This window comes from Tachypleus tridentatus, chromosome 10, assembly GCF_004210375.1.
Source record: "Tachypleus tridentatus isolate NWPU-2018 chromosome 10, ASM421037v1, whole genome shotgun sequence".
Taxonomy (NCBI): Eukaryota; Metazoa; Arthropoda; class Merostomata; order Xiphosura; family Limulidae; genus Tachypleus; species Tachypleus tridentatus.
The window spans coordinates 178,921,359-178,939,432 of record NC_134834.1 but is presented as its reverse complement, the minus strand read 5'-3'; the positions used below and the strand labels follow the sequence as shown (position 1 = coordinate 178,939,432).

The window sequence follows — 18,074 nt, the reverse complement described above, 5'->3', positions numbered from 1 at the left end:
AGATTACAATAATGCTGTATAACCATGTCAAGAGATTTCAATAAATAGGTGCAAAGAGAATCTCATCCAGGGTTAAAAAATAGTGAACTATGAGAATTTGTTAAATAGCAACAAGAACTGAAGAGAAAAGAGCCCTGATAGAGAAGAGAGGAAGGAAAACTAAAAGAAAAGGAGAGGCTGTAAACAAAATTAGAAATACAAACTAAAAAAAAAAAGAGAGAATCAGAGCTTAAATTTAGAAAGAAAAAGACAGAAAGAAGAGACTAGAAACAGAGAGAATAAGAGCAAAAACTGAGATTGCAAAGCTTACCCAATTAAAGGAAGAAAAACCCAAGAATGACAATGGAGTCAGTACCGGCTAACCCAAGCAGCCTAAATTTGAAAAACAGAGATTCTCCCAAAGTCAAAACTGGGACGGCATAGACTGAGCAGTCTGTCTCAGAACACTTCTCTGAGGAAAAGGCTTAAATATATATTTAGGCATGGTGTCAGAAGGTGCCATGGATTGTGACAAATCAAAAGTGGCTTCACTGAAATTGTATGAACTTAGTGAAGAAAGTTTTTGTCAGAAGTTCAAAAAGAGTTAAGTTAACACTGAAGAAACTGTATTCCAGTTTATGTCATGTCTGCAGTAATATTTCACCTGATGGACTGATATGGTCATGTGTGAAGATAGTTTTGAGGGACTGGCATACATTTTATTACAAGAACAGTTCATGATCATGTGTTCCATCAATATGTCACTGCTCTTAAAGAAAAAAGCACCTAAAGATATAGACAAGATGATCCAGCTGGCAGAACTGTATATGGAAACCACTGGAGGTAAAACTGGAAAGTCCAAGAATATTCAGTTAAATTTGAAACAAGTGATGGCTGACCAGAACCTTCCAATGGTGACAGGAGTTTAACACTCCTACGAAAATTGGGGCCTAATAGGCCCCAGACCAACTTGAAAGGTTATTAATATTAGGCTAATAATTTTGTATTTAAATGAAATTGCCATTAACTGACCCTATCCCTTTACATTTTAAGGAGCAATAATATTTTGACTTTTCAGACATTTGCAAAATAATATTAATAAAAAAATTTTTAAACATCCACTAAGGGTATTTTGGGGCCTATTAGGTCCCAGATCAAAAAACATAAAAATGACTATTTATTTCCTGAATAATTCTAGAACAGACCTGGGCAACCAAAAAAAGCAAATTATAGTAAAAATATATTAATTTTACAACTTCTTTTCAAAAGATGGATATTTAGGATAATAACTCTACTCCAACAATAATTTTAGACGGTCCTGATTATTGCCTAGTTTGCCCACGCCTGTTCTAGAACATTCTAGAAACTTTACAGAAGTATTTAGAATAATCTAGAATATTCTAGAAGAATCCACAAATCCTATATATATAGGAGCTGAAATCTTCAAATCATGTCAAAAATGATATCTCTTGATGAAGCTGTACATTTACTGACAAAACCATCCGACGATGAAAGTGAACATGATAATGTCAAAGACTACTCTGAAAGTTGTGATGATGATCCTTCTGAAGCAGAAAATGATGAACAAATCGCGCCGTACCCTTCTGAAAGTGAAGAAAGTAATCAAGAAGATCTTACTACTATGCCAGTGAACAAACTTTTGTCCAAAGATAAGAATTTTAGTTATTCAACAACACCTTCAAGGATCAACAGGAGAACCGCAGCTCTCAATATATTTAATGGGAACCCAGACATTACAAGGCAAGCTGCTCCAAGAGTCTCTACACCATACGAAACATTCAAAATTTTCATTTCTGATAATATGATGGAACAGATCACTCACTCAACAAACACCGTCATGAAAGAACCAATTTTTGAAGAAGACCTCTGGAAATGGATCGCAGCTAATCCTTTCCTTGAAATAAACAAATCCAAAAATGCATTGATAGACGAAATGTTTTCAACCGAATTCGGTTTGCCATTTTTGCGAAAACTGATTACACAAGACAAATTCATAAAAATGTGCTCAAAAATCAGATTTGACATCCACTCTCAAAGAAATAGAGAAATCAAAGATGCCATCTCTGGAGTCTGGAATTTTTCATTGAAAATTGCAAAACAGTTACAACCAAGCGAATACCTGACAGTGGATGAACAACTATGTAACTTCAAAGGAAGAGTTGGCTTCAAAACATACATTCCGACAAAGCCAGGCAAATACGGAAGAAAGATTTGGTGCCTAACAGATGCAAAGACAAGTTACCTCCTCAACGCTCAAATTTATACTGGAAAGGTTGGAAATACTACAGAAACAAATCAAGGAGAAAGAATAGTCAGAGAACTGAGTCAGCCATTTCTTGGAAAAGGAAGGACAATAACGACAGATAATTTCTTCACAACAATGACACTTGCTAAGTACCTACTAACAAAAGAACTACTGGAACCATAAAAAAGAACTCCTGAAATAAATGCAAAATCTAAAGAGTTATAACCAAAGTTTTTCTACCATGACGACATCACTCTTCTCAGGCACTCAGACAAACCAGGAAAATATGTGCTACTACTGAGTTCTCAGCATCAGTCTGGTGAAGTAGAAGAGAATGGAAAGCCGAAATCGTCAATCTTTACAATGCAACGAAGGCAGGTGTTGACACTCTCGATCAACTGGTGAGATATTATACAACAAAGAGGCGATCAAAGCACTAGTCAGTCTGCATATTCTATAACATTCTAGATCTTGCTGCATACAATGCTTTCGTTCTATACTCTACAAAACATCCAGAATTTCTTCGTCAACATAAATCAAGAGCCAGAAGAGAATTTATACGGCAATTGGTGCTTGAAATCAAAGATATTTACTGCAAAGATAATGACAAAACAACCTCATGTGAACCGCCTGCAAAGAGGGCAAAAAGAGGACGATGCCATTTGTGCGGCAGATCAAAAGATAGACAGTCGAAAATTGTTTGCTCAAATTGTAAAAAAAATGTTTGTCAGAGCCATTCAAAAGTTATTTGTAATGAATGTTGCTAAATCACTGTGTTTCTATTGGAAAAATATATGGGGCCTGATAGGCCCTAAAATCACTTTAGTGGATGTAAATATTTTTTTCGTAGGAGTGTTAAAAGACAGAAGGGAGAAGAGATGCTATAATTGTTATGTAATGGGACATATTGCAAAGGAGTGCAAGTCCATCACCAGCAAACAGTAGAAACCTTTATATAAAGTAGCTGGAACTATTTACAAAGACAGTGTGGTAAGAAAAAAGAAAAGAGTGACTGGTACCATGGATGCTGCTGCCAGAAGAGTCAAGAAAGTGCATCACATTCAATATATGAAGAAAGTGTGACTGATCAGTACACAACTAATAGTCAGCTTAAGTTATCAAATGGATCAACAGTGTTACTAGTGATGTGAATTTGTGACAAATAAAGAGGTGTCAACAAATCATAATATGCCAATATGTTATGACTACTTTGGGGAAAAGAAAGTAAAGGTTCTATGAGACACTGGGTATGGTAGTTCAACAGTGATAACCAGTCTAGCAATGAGGTTCATATGATAGGAAAGGTATGCCTATGTCTGCTAACTGACGAGGCAGTGAGAAAGTTTCTCATGGCAAAAATGAAGGTGGATACTCCATATGACTTAGGAGACCTTAAAGCCATGTGTATAAAGGAATCACAGCATTGCTTGGTAATAGGAAACATATCAAGTAGTAAAAATTTAGAGGAACTAGACACACACAAAAGAAAACTGCTAAAGCAACTGTAGTCATCAGAACAGTTCAAAGAAAGAGGAACAAGCAGGATACAGAACCTCTCAAAATTTCAAAAAGTGACATCCTGAATGTTAGTTCACAAGAGCTGAATGGAAGTTCAGAAGAAAGACATTTCACTAGAGACTTCAAAACAGTGCTCAAGAAAATGTCATACACAAGATAGAAAGAAGAAGCTTGCAGATCAAGGAGCAGAAAGGAGTATTGGACTATGTTTACAAGTAACATCAACCAACTCTGCATTTCACTGAATAAAGTTAATGACATTTGAGTTTGCAATCTTGATTATTTGATAAGAGAAAGTTGAATATTTGTCCATGAAAGTTAGTAACTTCAGGAGCTCAGTGTTAATAAAAGCAATACACACAAAGCAATAGTTAACAGTTAAGTACATAGAAACATAACTAACTGATAACCTAAAATTATTACACAAGATTTTATTAATATTAATATTTTATTTAAAAATTAAATAAAAGATAAAATCATTATATTAATCAATACTATTTTAATTTTAACAAAGTTCAATGGATTTTGCAGGATGTTTGATTTAAACTTATGGCATATCTTCAGAATAATGTGATAAATTTGATTATCAACCATTAAATGCAATGTAAATGGTTTGAAGTTACTTAATCCTGATATGATCTGATTACATTTAATATGGACTACCATCCCATCTGTATGCTATATCACTACACACAGTCATTGGTCATTTACTGCTGAACTTATTTTTTGCCCATTTCTATCCTTTGTTTATTATAACCATCTTGAGTAAACTTGTTTTAATAATGGCAACCAGATTTGAAATGTGAGATGCTGTGAAAGCCACTGAAAAAATACATAAAACTTTAATATAAAAATGCTAGACTTTTGTCAAAGAAGCTCAAATACAAAAAGAATCTGAGATGTCAATAAAAAACCAAAAACATTAATAGTATTGACTGAAACTCATTGAAAAAGCCATCTTTTAACTGCTGAATTTATAATGCAAAAAAAAAAGATTTTTTTTAATTGAATGAAATGAAAACAATGATCAGCCTATAGAGTATTTTGCCTTCACATACAATAGAAGTTCTACTATTAAGGAAGTTTAAGAGGTGACTACATGAGTAATTTAAATAGAGATATAAAAAGGGTTTCCATTTGAAGCTTGAAGTAGATCAGCAATAGAAAATGGTATAACGTAGGTATGATAAATAGCCCATTGTTATTCCTTGATTAAATTATATTAAAGAAGTTTTATAATTACAGAAAAATAATATGGGTTTACAAAATAAAATACTTTTTGTTAAATGCTTTAACGTATGTGTCAAGGTCTATGTCACATACTCATTCCTCAATACAAGATCAAAGAGTTACTCTGTTCACAAATTTGAGCAATTTTTTTGTAAGTGATATTATGCACATTTTTGTTTCTCCATTAATTTTATTTGAGTGTAATTTCACTATATTCATATGTACGTGAATACTATTGGTTTTATGAAATAACGGGTACAAATGCTATAACTTCAATAAGTTAAACAAAATTCTAATTTAAATTGTAAGCTCAAAACATTACCTGAGATCCTGTAGTTTCTATAATAACATCTCCATTTTTTTTTGACATTCTTTCTAGACAGGAAAATGTTAAACCTCTTGGAGCAAAGCCTATAGTTGCTAAGAGTTCCACAAATTGGTGTTTCATCCTCGCTATTGTCTGCAACGTATTAATTGAGAGGAAATTTTCCCTACAGTAACTGTAACCTTTATCTTTTTTACATGCTTCTTTCCATCCCTGAAAGTGCAAAACAGTTAAATACTGAATGACAAATCCTATGAAAAAGTAAGTAAATTATAAGTAAAACATTACAATGTGGTCTTTGTTACCACTATTCCTATTAAAAAAAAAATAGATAAAAACATCCTTAATACTTGATGTTTTCAGAACAATTTTTTTAATCACTTACCAGTTGGAGCTGAACCTACAAACAAAAAAATCTTTAGTTGTTTTCCCATTTATAATTCACCAATAAGCATTAATAGTACAGCAAAGAAATAAAAATTGCAAATGAAACTTCTAATTTATACAAATAGAAGCAATAAGAACTGTTGTACTTATAATTTTATATAATGTTATTAATCACAGCTGTGTTAAGTTTCAAAATGTTTCCTACCTTTAGAAAAAGTATTCAATAACACTACATACAAATCAGTTATAATAATTTCACAAATTTACGTTGAATAAAAAATAATCAAAATTTACAAATAAATACATTACTTTGTAGGCTTTAAGTGCAGTAAGCTGATCACTCTTGCCAGCTGAAAATTCTTTCTTTTTTTTTTCTGATTCTTCTCGTTTCATAAATTCTATTTTCTGAGAAAAAATTACAAAACAAACAACTGGGAAAAATTTCAAGACCATTATTTCACGTTTAACAGTTTTAAATAAGTTCAATGAATTAGTTAATCGTATATATTTTCTTTCAAAAAAATATAAACAAGGAAGTTTCTTTTTAAAATAAATATTACACAATGAGTACAGATTCATGGTCGTAAAATCCATTATTTTCTAGATTAGCAAAGAATAATGTTATATTTGTTAAAGTTTGATGTAAAACTACATGATAGATATATCCAACATCCATCTCTAATTTCAAAGTTAGTCAACATTACACACCAGCAATTCTTGGGGTGCTCTAATCAAATGAGTTTTGATATTCATCATCCTAACATACCCACAGTTGCAAAAATAAAGAGCACTTATTTTAATATACCAGAAATACAGCATAAACTATGGAGCCTCAATTCCATATTTCAGCACACTCCAAGTAATGTTTGTTAAACTGTATTACTCGTTCACTGAGAACAAAAACAGAATAACTTTAAAGTAGTAGTAATACCATGTTTTGGATATTTCATCTTTAGTTTAATTTAATAAAAGAAACTACCAAAAGTGTGATACTGAGTATGCAAATTTTTTATACCTTATTCTTCCATAGTACGTGTTTATTTTCTACAAAATTTTAAATTTTTGTAACGTTCTATTCTTAAATCACACTAAATCTGACTGAGACTGTACAATTTCAGCATGAGGCTTCACATTTTGTAGAGTGCCTATCCAAAAAACTTACCAATTGTTTCATAAGGTAGTTGCACTGTGTCTTATCTATGTGTTTATGAGATACTTTGTAGCTGTCACCAGAGCAGATATGTTTTCATGTTTCGGCATCATTTTTCTGATTAGCCAAATGTAGACTGAATATGCCTTTTTGCACTTTTAGAGAAGATTAAGATGAGATCATGAAGTCCATTTCTACACTAATCATGTGATCTTCAGTTAAACACTGTACTTAATCTATTATAATCTGAATTTATATTTCCTACATTTGACATACAGTCAATCAATACACTTCAAACCACTGAATACAATGGTTTTATAAAAATTGTGAAATCACATTTAAAGGAAAATCACCTACATGTTAATTTTATCATTTTTGAAGCAATAAAATTCTGAAATACTCAATTTTATTTTCACCTTACAGTTTTTTTGTTTAACTTCTTTACTTCACATCTGCAAATGTGCAAATTAAAATAATGTATACAACGGAAGCTCAATTAACAGGCACCTTGAAACAAGGAGCATCTTGTTATTAAGGACAGATCACAACCAAAATATAAAGTTTGCAATAACTGGCACCTCAATAATCCAGATTAAGGAAAGTGTCTTTAGTCTTATTCTCTATGTAGCCACTTGAGAAAAAAGGCAATTATCCCTTTCATTGTAGGCAGGTTAAAGTGTGCATGTCATGACCTTTCAGTTATTTCCAAAATGTTATTGAATAATTTGTTACTCGTAACACTGGAAGTACTTAACATCTTTGTTATTTAAAGTATTTTTTTTATTTATTCTTCTATGTATTAACAAAAATTTAAGAATTTGTGAAAAGGGGTATTTAGTGGTTCATGTAAGTTTGCTAAAAGGAAAAGGAGATTTTATGACTGTGCAAAAGTGTTTCTCATCCTCTGAAATCAGTGGAGGAAAAAAATTCATAGTTTCTGGAGATAACAAAGACACTATTCCATTGAGTAATCTGATGGTACATCTGTCAGATATAACTTGAAATGAAGCTTTTAATGCTGCAAAGTTTGTAGACTAGGATAAAGATGCTCCAGTCACAGAAGAACTTGAAAGGGGTTGGAAACAATGAATTGCAAATGAAATCACAGGAAAGCCTTCCTAAAATGATGACACCACTTTGAATGATGAGAAACTAATCCCTTTGCCTGAGCCAGAAACCATCCACCAATAAAGTCATTTGTGCAAGTCCAAGGTTGAGATTTTGATCTAAAACAATTTACACTTGAGCAAAGTTTGTCAGACATTTTAGACACTGTCATGACTCCTGGGGGTTACAATTGCAACACCACTGTAAAGGTAGCAATCATCTATTAAAAGCTTTCTTTGCAAAATAAACATAAAACTACTAACAAAGGATAAGAGTATCAGTTTGCTATAGATTTGTTGTTAATGACCTAATGTGTGTGATGTACAAATGCATGTTAATGTTTTGCACGTGTTTTCATAGCTATGGAATAAAAATAAATTGAAAAAAACATTTTTGTCCCATCTATTTAATGTTTTTACAATATACATAAAAACATTGCTTACATACATGTAACAAAAATGGTTTTAAATACATATACCAAACACAGTGAGGGGGGCATTAAAAATCCAAAATTTAGTACAGTTAACAAAGGAACCAACTTAGCATGACTCAATTTTTATATTAAAACCAGCCTGCTAAAGATGGCATTTGAATGCAGTCAAAAGGGCACTCTTGATGTCAAGGTTCTATTGTATCAACAATATGAGCTCTTACTACTTATAACAGTGCAATATGTTTCACCATCCACCTACTGGCACAAACAAATAATGAAAAACTTCCACACAGAACTTACAAATGGAGATTTGTAGCTCAAACAGGCTGCAATAGTGAGGGCAGAATCTAAACATTGGAACATGGATCCAAACAGCATCAATTTTCCAATCCTTTAAGATACAAAAATATACTTCAATCAGAAAGTGGATAATTCATAAGGATTCTTAATGATTAAAAACATTCAACTTAAACCTGTACCAACCACAGGGTACCTTTTCAGGTGTTGAGTGCATATCTGAATATCAAATTTCAAAATTTAAGTAGAACATAATAATCTTAATTCTCTTTCACAATTTTCATTAAAAAAAACAACTGATATTGTGCTATCTTGTAACACTTTAGTAATTCATAAAGAACGAAAAATGTTCACATGGAAAACACCACTTATTGTTCTTTTTATCAAGTGTTTTACCTATCCCAAAGCACACTTTTCTTCACAGAAAACTATCATTCCTCAACAATTATACTCTATGTCTTATTTCTCATGCAATTTTCTTTCCCTGTTATTGATTTTATTACTAGATCCTTTTGCAGTCTGAACAATTACTACGCTAATAAAGCACTGCTTTCTAACTAACTAGAAGTAACATTTAAATGTGAGTGGATATGGTAGATTATACACTAATTATATCAGCATGCACAAAAAGTGATGCAAACACAGTTTTATATTTATGGGAAAGTAACTAGATAGAACTTCTGAAATTTAACAAGAAGTTAAGACATACGAACAAGTTGTTAATCTCAATATCTTCTTGAGTTTCTTTAGACACTTTTCATTCCCAAAGATGTTTTCATGTTAAGTTGTACTTCTTTTATTTAAAGCTTTTATTTAAAGTTATGAAAATTTTCTTTATGACAAGACACAAGATAAACTGAATGTCAGTGTTAAGTTTATCACATTCAAATAATGAAATAAAATAATTTATTATCAAAGTAATTATATTCATTAGATATAAATTGGTCTTGGCTTCAAATATTGTTTGCAAAAAATATTATTACTTAGCCTTAAAAAGTAAATTCTAATAGCATGTTAAAAGGTCAACAATAAATCTTTGCTAGTCTTTTTTAGCATGTTTTGTCCAACTTGTAGCCAAAAGTGGTGACTACTGCAATTAGTAAAATGAAGAACTAAAAGTACATGAAAATCATTCATGTCGAAAACTGATTAGACAAATAAATGAAACATTTTTATCAATAGTTAACAAACACTAAAAACTTATGACAAATATCTGTACAATTTTCAAAACAGGGTCCAAGAATTTTTTGAAAATTTCACAACCTTAAAAACTGATGGAAAAACTATATAAATTAATGTATTATTAACTAGTATTATAATAAAGTATAATTTAAACAAATATAATTATTTTTTTAAAGTAAAAAACATTACAATTTATTGAAGTTTTTACAAAGTTTCAGGCAATTTAATGAAGTGCTTTCTAATTTCAGAAGGAAAATAAAGGAATGTCATCAACACTACTTCAATCAAGAAAATATCAACATGACAAATACAAAAAAAATAACCTTGTACTTGTGGCTGACACTTATTCAAAGTGAAGATATATTTTATGCTAATGGCAACTGTGAAAGTATCTAAAATATATACTTCTGAACTTAGTTTGTAAAGTTATTATTAAATCTGTTAATCATCTGTAGCACATGTCATTCCTTGTTTAAGTACAGTCTGACCTACTTTGAATTTACAATACTTACTGAGAATTATGGCATCCCACAGGTAAGTTAGAAAAAGTTATTATCATAAAGCTTTTATGATGTGCAATTTTGTTTTAGTTAGTTGTAGTTGTTTCTTAATAATTTGTCAAAATGTTCTACAGAACAAATGAAAATGAATATTCATATTCATAAATATTTCCATATTTAATACATTATAAACTTCATTCACTTTAACCCCTTCAATGTGGCAGTAATGTTTATCCAAATATAGAACACATTTTTGGTAACTCTCATATAATGTTGCTCTTTTTACTACACATTTTCAAAGCCACTAAAACATGTTTAAAACTAAATGGTAGAATCCTTTGTTTTGTGACATCACATTCATTTGTCTTTTAATAACATTGACAAAATGACTTGTATGACATTTCAGTTACACAGATTTATTCATCTGGATGAAGGTATATGCAGTATATAGTTTGCTAGCATCCAGTATTCAAAATGTATTTGGGATAAACCTTGAGACTTCTCTAACATTAACTCCTCTGACTTTACTGGGATGGCAAAAATAAGCAAAAAAAGATCATGTCAATACTTATTGATGACCATGGTAGACAGTCAACTGTCATCATAGTCAAAGATGATTCCTGCAATACAGATAGCTGGTTAAGGAATGTAAAGCATTCAGGTTTCCTATATATGATATTGGGATAGAAGTGTAAGTGCAAAAACGGCTTTTCTTTGTATGGCTGAATATGTGTGTTTTTCTTAAAACAAAGTCACATCCAGCTATCTGCTATGTCCACCAAGGGGAATAGAAACCCTGATTTCAGCATTGTAAGTCCATACATTTATTGCTGTACCAGTAGAGAATAACTGATAGTAACATGCTATAAACTGTATATAAACAGAGTCACCAACATAATATTTGCAAATGACAGACAGGTTGAACTATGTACAGTTTAGAACTTTTGACCCCAGATGAATGGCAAAAGACAAGAAAACTGTATGATAAGACAATCATCTTGATATATATACCAAAACATGCTGGTAGAGTTAAATGAGAAAACTGACCAGTTTGAAAGAAAAGCCCCAAAATTTAATTTTGTACAACTCTACTGGATATTGCATTACTAAGGCAAATGTTGACAATAATGGAAAGTCTCTCACAAAATTCAAATGGAATGAAACTGGTGAAAAACAAAAATGTATTATGTAAATGGAAAACACCAAAAGTTAACATTTTCCTAAACTAAAAATGTATTTTCAATAATACTTATCTCCACTCATAATATAGATATTTCTAGATCTTCAGGGTCTCCACTCTGCCAATCTCAGCATTGAAAATGCTTGCTCTAGTCTTTAATACCCCCACACAAATGTCTTAGGTAAATTCTAATTTGCAAAATACTTCACCACTATCAATGGACTGTTTAGAATGCAAAATTGGTACTCAGTAGTACCTATCCCAAAAGAACCAGCAAAATAACCCTGGGGAGGGGCACAGCAAAAGTCACTTATCTGCATGAACTCAAGGCCAACATGGTCTGTTATGGTGCCCAAAACACCACTCAATCACCAGGATTCCCTTCATGGGTCTCTACACACGGCAAACATATGGGTCAATGTTCAGATCACAAAGAAGGTAAATTGAAAGTATAGAATGTTCTCTGCAAAATCCCCTCATCATATACATAAATTCACCTCGAGGGGCACTGTTTATTATTTATGTAACACACTACTCAAAATACAGCTCTTTCCATAACTTGAAGTCTGAAAGAGGTTGACTGAGTGTGACTTAAGTGAGTATTGAAAAACAAACACCCAAATAGATAAGATACTGTGTCAGTGATAAACTGAATTCATCCAGTCTAAGGAAATGGGAATCTGAGTGTTGTTCTGCTAATTGAAAGAATAGGGACAGTCATTCATATAATGATATGTGTACATGTCCAAAGAATACTGGTGATGAGAAAAGGCTCAAATAACTCTGTAGAAAACATAAGATACTGATTCAAGACCAAAAAGCAGAGTCTGTAACTATAGCACCTGACCTTTGTGCACAAACCTTAGACTGCTCCAAAAACATTCTGATATGAAAATATATAGATAAGCATCAGTAGCATCAAACACAGCCATCTAGAGACCTGGCACAAAGTGTCATCTCAGGTGGAGAAAATACTCCATTGTAAAGTAAGTATAATGAATAAAAAAAATTTATTGAGTTCAGATAGATTGATAATTGGATGCCAATTCCCTGTCTTTTTGGATACAATGTATAAATGAGAATAAAATTGTGGAAGAATGAGATCAGCCCTCTCTATTGCCCTTTTGGCTCTCACCTCTGTTATGGCCTGGAAGCAAAGCTCCATTCACCATGGATATGTTGGAAGTAGTCACTTGTTCTTTCTGCTGATAAGGAAGGAGTAGAGTTGAATGGCTTGAAGCCTGAAAGACTTGGTTGAATGACTAAAGTGAGTACTGAAAACACACCAAAATGGACAAGATATTGTACTCATAAAATAGATTTCTCTAGTCTTATAAGGAAGCATGCCCAAAACCTCAAACTCAAGCAACCAACTGAAGAAAAGAGGTTGGAGATGACTGATCAAAATGATACTCTGTTGAGGCCACCCTCATAAAAGGAGGAACTGAAAAAAGGAGTCTAAATTCTTGCCAGTTATTCCTGGGTCATTTCCAAAAGCTGCTTCAGAACCACACCCCAGATCGACATCCTCAGTTTCCATCTAGCAACAAATATCACATAACTTCGACTGAGAGATCCTGGCTGTTGATAAAAACCAGATAGCAAAGGTGGATGAGAAGAGGTCTTGTTGACCTACATAGTACAAATATTAACTTGAGAATTCATACCTGTAGGTACATTTCTTGTGATTTTTTTTGTTAAGTAATTTATAAATAAAAACAAAAATAGTGAACAATTACAACACTCCTGTTGATAAAAACCCAGTCTTGATTTCTCTGTTGAGAAAAAGTGATTATCTGAACTAGCTGGGGTACCTGTACCCTAGACAAATGTTATGTAAATTCATGATTTATGAAAGGTTATCTTAGAACGTCAAAAGTTGTGTCCTTCGTATATAATTTTTAAAATCCCCAAAACACCTATGAAAACAGCAAAACAAAAAATGTGAAATTGTAAATTTGCATGTATCATCTATAGACCCAATAATCTTTCATGCCAAATTTCATGAAGATCCATCAACAATGGTGAAATAGTGGTAAAAAAAAACCCTGCAAAAAAACAAACAAACTGAAAAATGCAAAATTGAAAGTTAGTGTGTATTTCTCTCTGGTTCTAATGAACCTTCCTACCAAGTTTGGTAAAGATCGATCCACACCATGCAAAGTATTTACATGGACATACAACAGACAGTACTATTATATTTATATAGATGGTGACAGTACATTAGACCTATGTGTGATGTACTCACAAGGTCATATCTGCACCCTGAAAATGGAGAAAAATAAAGTTCTCCATGACAGGAGATGGAGGCAAAATGGGAAAATCATGATCCCTATTGCAAATCTACATGCATATAGGGTGTTGCACATAGCCGAATAAAAGGTTTTTTTCCAGTATCATATAAGCAAGAGTTCCATTATAGTATGATAAGGTGCTTACATATATAACCATAAAATTTTCAAGTCATAAACCAAAACATTAATATGAAATAAAATATGCTGCATATTTTGAAAACAGAATCATAGGGTACAAGCAACAATGTGAGATTATAAAATACATCCTAGGTTTTGGAGGTGACTGCAGAAGTAGGATCCATACTGTGATAAGGTTACACCATCTATCAATCTTAACTTCCAATCAGCTAGTCTCACACAAGTAATTAGAAATTAGGAGAGCGATATGTGGGTGCTCAAGCCCATGTTCCACATCTATATCACCCTTCATTGCCTGCAGACAGTTATGGGAAAGTGACTATTCTCCCAAGTTAAAAAAAACAACAAGATAAACATAAAAAGATGAAAAAATAATAAATCAATTGAACAAAATTATTACACACACACACACACACAGTACCTCAATAGAAGATGCATTTAAGGTGGAGAATTTTGCAAATTAGAATTTACCTAGAGCATTCACATGGGGTACAAAAGGCTGTAGCAAGCATTATCAATGCTCAGATGGGCAAAGAAGGGAAACCCTGAAGATTGGGAAATAGCTATATTGTCAGGGGCAGTAAGCATGTTTTGGAAGATTAAGAATCAACTGGACATTATACAGCCTGAAGGACACTGGTGAAATCAAATATGGAACTCTTCTATCTAGCACTTAACTCTGGAATGACATGGATAAAAATCTCTTACACAAGTTAGAGTATAGTTGATGCTTTTTATTTTTAAATTAGCAAAGGAAAATATATGTGTCTTTGTTGAGATAAAGACAAAAGCTTAGTATATACTACAAATTCTACAGTAAGGCACACAAACAGACAGACATTATACCACAGAACCTATGACACACAGCAGTGAAAAAATTAAGCTCTAATTGCTACTATATTACAAACACTTGTTTTTCACTTATAAATGGAATGTTCTACAATACATTCATTGTTCTAATACATCTAATAAACATCCAGGAATTAATAACATCTTAATTTCTTTTGATATTCATGTGATCTTTCAATAAATATTTCTTCTTAAAATTTATATTTATTTAACAATTGAAATATACATCCTCACTTTTAAAATTTATAATCTATATAATGAAGCCAACAACTCACCTAACATCCACAGGTAAAGATGCAATGTGATATCCTAAAGGAGTCAAATCCTGATAAAAAGTATTTTTTATGCAAATTTGTTCATAATTGTTTCAATTCTTTACTCTAAATTTTATTACTATTTTATTATTCATCTAATGAAAATTTTAGTAAAAAGATTACGAATTTTAAATATCCACCAGGATCAAAACAAGGTAAAAAAAATCTATCAACACTCAAACCAAAATGGGTTTATTTACTAAATATGAATAAAATAACAAGTTGTTCAATGATAATAAGATTGGTCAATAAAACTTACTTGTGTTTTCATCTATTTATTTTTTTGAACTTGTGTTTAAATAATTATATGCACACAATATTCATTTTGTCCAAATATTGAAATTGTCAAGTAGCTTTAGAAAAAAAATATTTTAAAATGTTCTAAACTAGTAGTGAAAGTATTTCTTAATTTGTAACTTTACTGAGAAAATAAAATAAAAAAATCATTTTGAAATTACTATCAGTAACTGCATAATGTTTATATAAAATAAATTTACATTGATAAAAAGATTGACTAAATTTTATTGTTCTAACTATATCTATCTGAAAGTTAGAGTCATGAAATGCTAACCTCCATTTTATCAAGAGCTCCCACTTCTTGCAGTCTCTTAACAGCCATTTTCACACTCTCACTTGATGGAGGTTCCAAAGTGGAAGACAAGACATCCTACAATATTAAATGTTAAACATATATGTGAGCCTAACCTGAAAAACATCTTTTAGATTTATATTTTGACAAGACAATAAAAGGAACAAACTTATTTAATGATAACTATTGGTAGACCATGTACTGTTCTCCAATCTCAAAGCCAATGAAATCACAGTTAAAACTCAGAATAACAATAAATTATACACACTTTGAAACTTTGTGCATAACTTGGTCCATTGGTCTGAGTGCCAGAATGTTAAAGCTATAGATACTAAAACTCTAAACTAACTATGAGTATCTTCATAACATACTGGAAGCTTTTAGTAAACATTGTCAAAGATTTGTCTGTGAATTTCCAAAGGCTTTATTCAGTCAACATGAGTGAAAGGTGATTTTCATGCTAAGAACAAAAATATTTTTCATCTTACAATTTTCATATTTCCTTTGCACAACCTCTAAAATATCTTACATGAATTCTTTTTTCCATTTTTTTTTTTTATTATTCTGATATTTTCTCTACTGTAAAAATATTTAAGGATCTGTATAACATTGATCTAAAAATACTGTAAACATTGAAGCACTGGTTATTAATCAAGATTTTTTATTAACTAAGAAAGGTACTGTCATCTTAGATATATTTAGTGTAACTATATAATTGTAAGCATATGCACATATTACATTCAACATATTACAAAAGACACTTAGGTTAAACTGCTTTTCAATTTTTTGATGGTTTATTACTACAGTAAAAACAAAAAATATGTTTGTTTGTAGTTAAGTACAAAGCTATATAATGGGCTATCTCTGCAGTGCCCACCAGAGGTAGTGAAACTTTGATGTTAACATTATACATATTGAAACTTACAGTTGAGCCATGTGGGCCATTAATAATATGAAATAACCAATTTCAGAAGGTTTTTATTACAATAAACTATAGCTTTACATTACACAAGAGAGCTTATAAACCAGTAACCAACAAATACAACAAGATGTAGTTCTGCTGAGCCAAATGATTAGGATTAGATTTCAGTAATAAAGACAGGTTAGACTAAAAGACAAATCTAATGCAAGTTAATAACAACCAGGCACAGAATCAGGCTAACCAAAAAAGTTAAATATATCTCCCTTTTCTACAAATATAATCCTATCCACAACATTTAAATTAATTCAATACAAGTTAATAGTACACTTGAAATCACAAAATGTATTTGTTAGGACAAATATGTAGTATTTCTACTTACCAGAATAGACTTTTTGTTAAATATTGGCATCAACTTTACTCTCAGGACTACCTGCTCCAATGGAATTCGTTGAATTTCTATAAAAACCAGATTTCCATTACACAATTTCATTTAAATATCTCAACTTTTCTTGTATTTGAATAATGATGAAGAGTCAGCTTTCTGTTTAAGCCAGCATTTTTTTTTTATAATACCATACTGTCAAAAGAATATTTTTTCAAAGTAACATTTCCTCAGTTTTTGAAAGATGCTTACATGCAAATAAGTCCCTAACTACATAAGTGCTCAGAAATTAAAGCAAAACACCAACTACACAATATTTATTTTTTGTAACAAGTGGAAAATAAAATATTACAATCATCAATTTCTGTTTCAAATTTAATATTTTCCTAAATTTGAAAATGTATTTCCAACAATACTTGCCTTTGTCGACAGTATAACTATTCTTCAACTTTCAAAGTTTCATCTTTGCTCCCGGTGGATTTATTTCTTGCTTGTTGCATTCTTTTACACTCCATTAAAATGCCTTTGATGATATATTCTCCATACAAACTAATGCACCAATCCTGGTTACCAACACCAGCTATTAGTGGGGTAGGAGGGTAGAAGAGTGTCAGGGGAGGTATTACCAGAAATACACATTCAAGTTTAGGAAAATGTCAACTTCCAAAACATACCATCTGCTGACACTATAGCTAGAATCCCACACTGAGAATATGGAGCAGTCAACAGGGGCATTTATCCATACAAAAAACATCTGCACACATCAAGGGATTAGCAAGATAGTGGTATCTGAGTGGAGAACCACACTACAACCAGAGCAGCACAGATTTTGCATCAAGGGTGGAAGTACTATAAATGATTATCATTAAAGGGCAGTCCAAAACACACAACTGAGGTTTCACTACTTGAGGTTGGAATTAAGAAGTCTTGATCCTAATATCCCACATTAGTGGCTAGGGTAATTGGACTGTAATGTTAGATACAGATAATACATGTGATCAGATCTCAAACCATCTGAATCACAATAAAAAA

The 18,074-nt window shown here is 31.7% G+C and overlaps 1 protein-coding gene across 1 annotated transcript in view; it reads right to left on the bottom strand.

The window, feature by feature from the left end:
- Positions 1-18,074, bottom strand: part of LOC143231031 (putative ATP-dependent RNA helicase DHX57) — a 76,130-nt gene that overhangs the window by 11,718 nt on the left and 46,338 nt on the right. Inside the window, 6 exon segments of the mRNA XM_076465509.1 lie at positions 5,316-5,531; positions 6,015-6,110; positions 8,696-8,786; positions 15,111-15,160; positions 15,721-15,816; positions 17,040-17,116. Coding sequence (XP_076321624.1) covers positions 5,316-5,531; positions 6,015-6,110; positions 8,696-8,786; positions 15,111-15,160; positions 15,721-15,816; positions 17,040-17,116 — 626 coding nt within the window.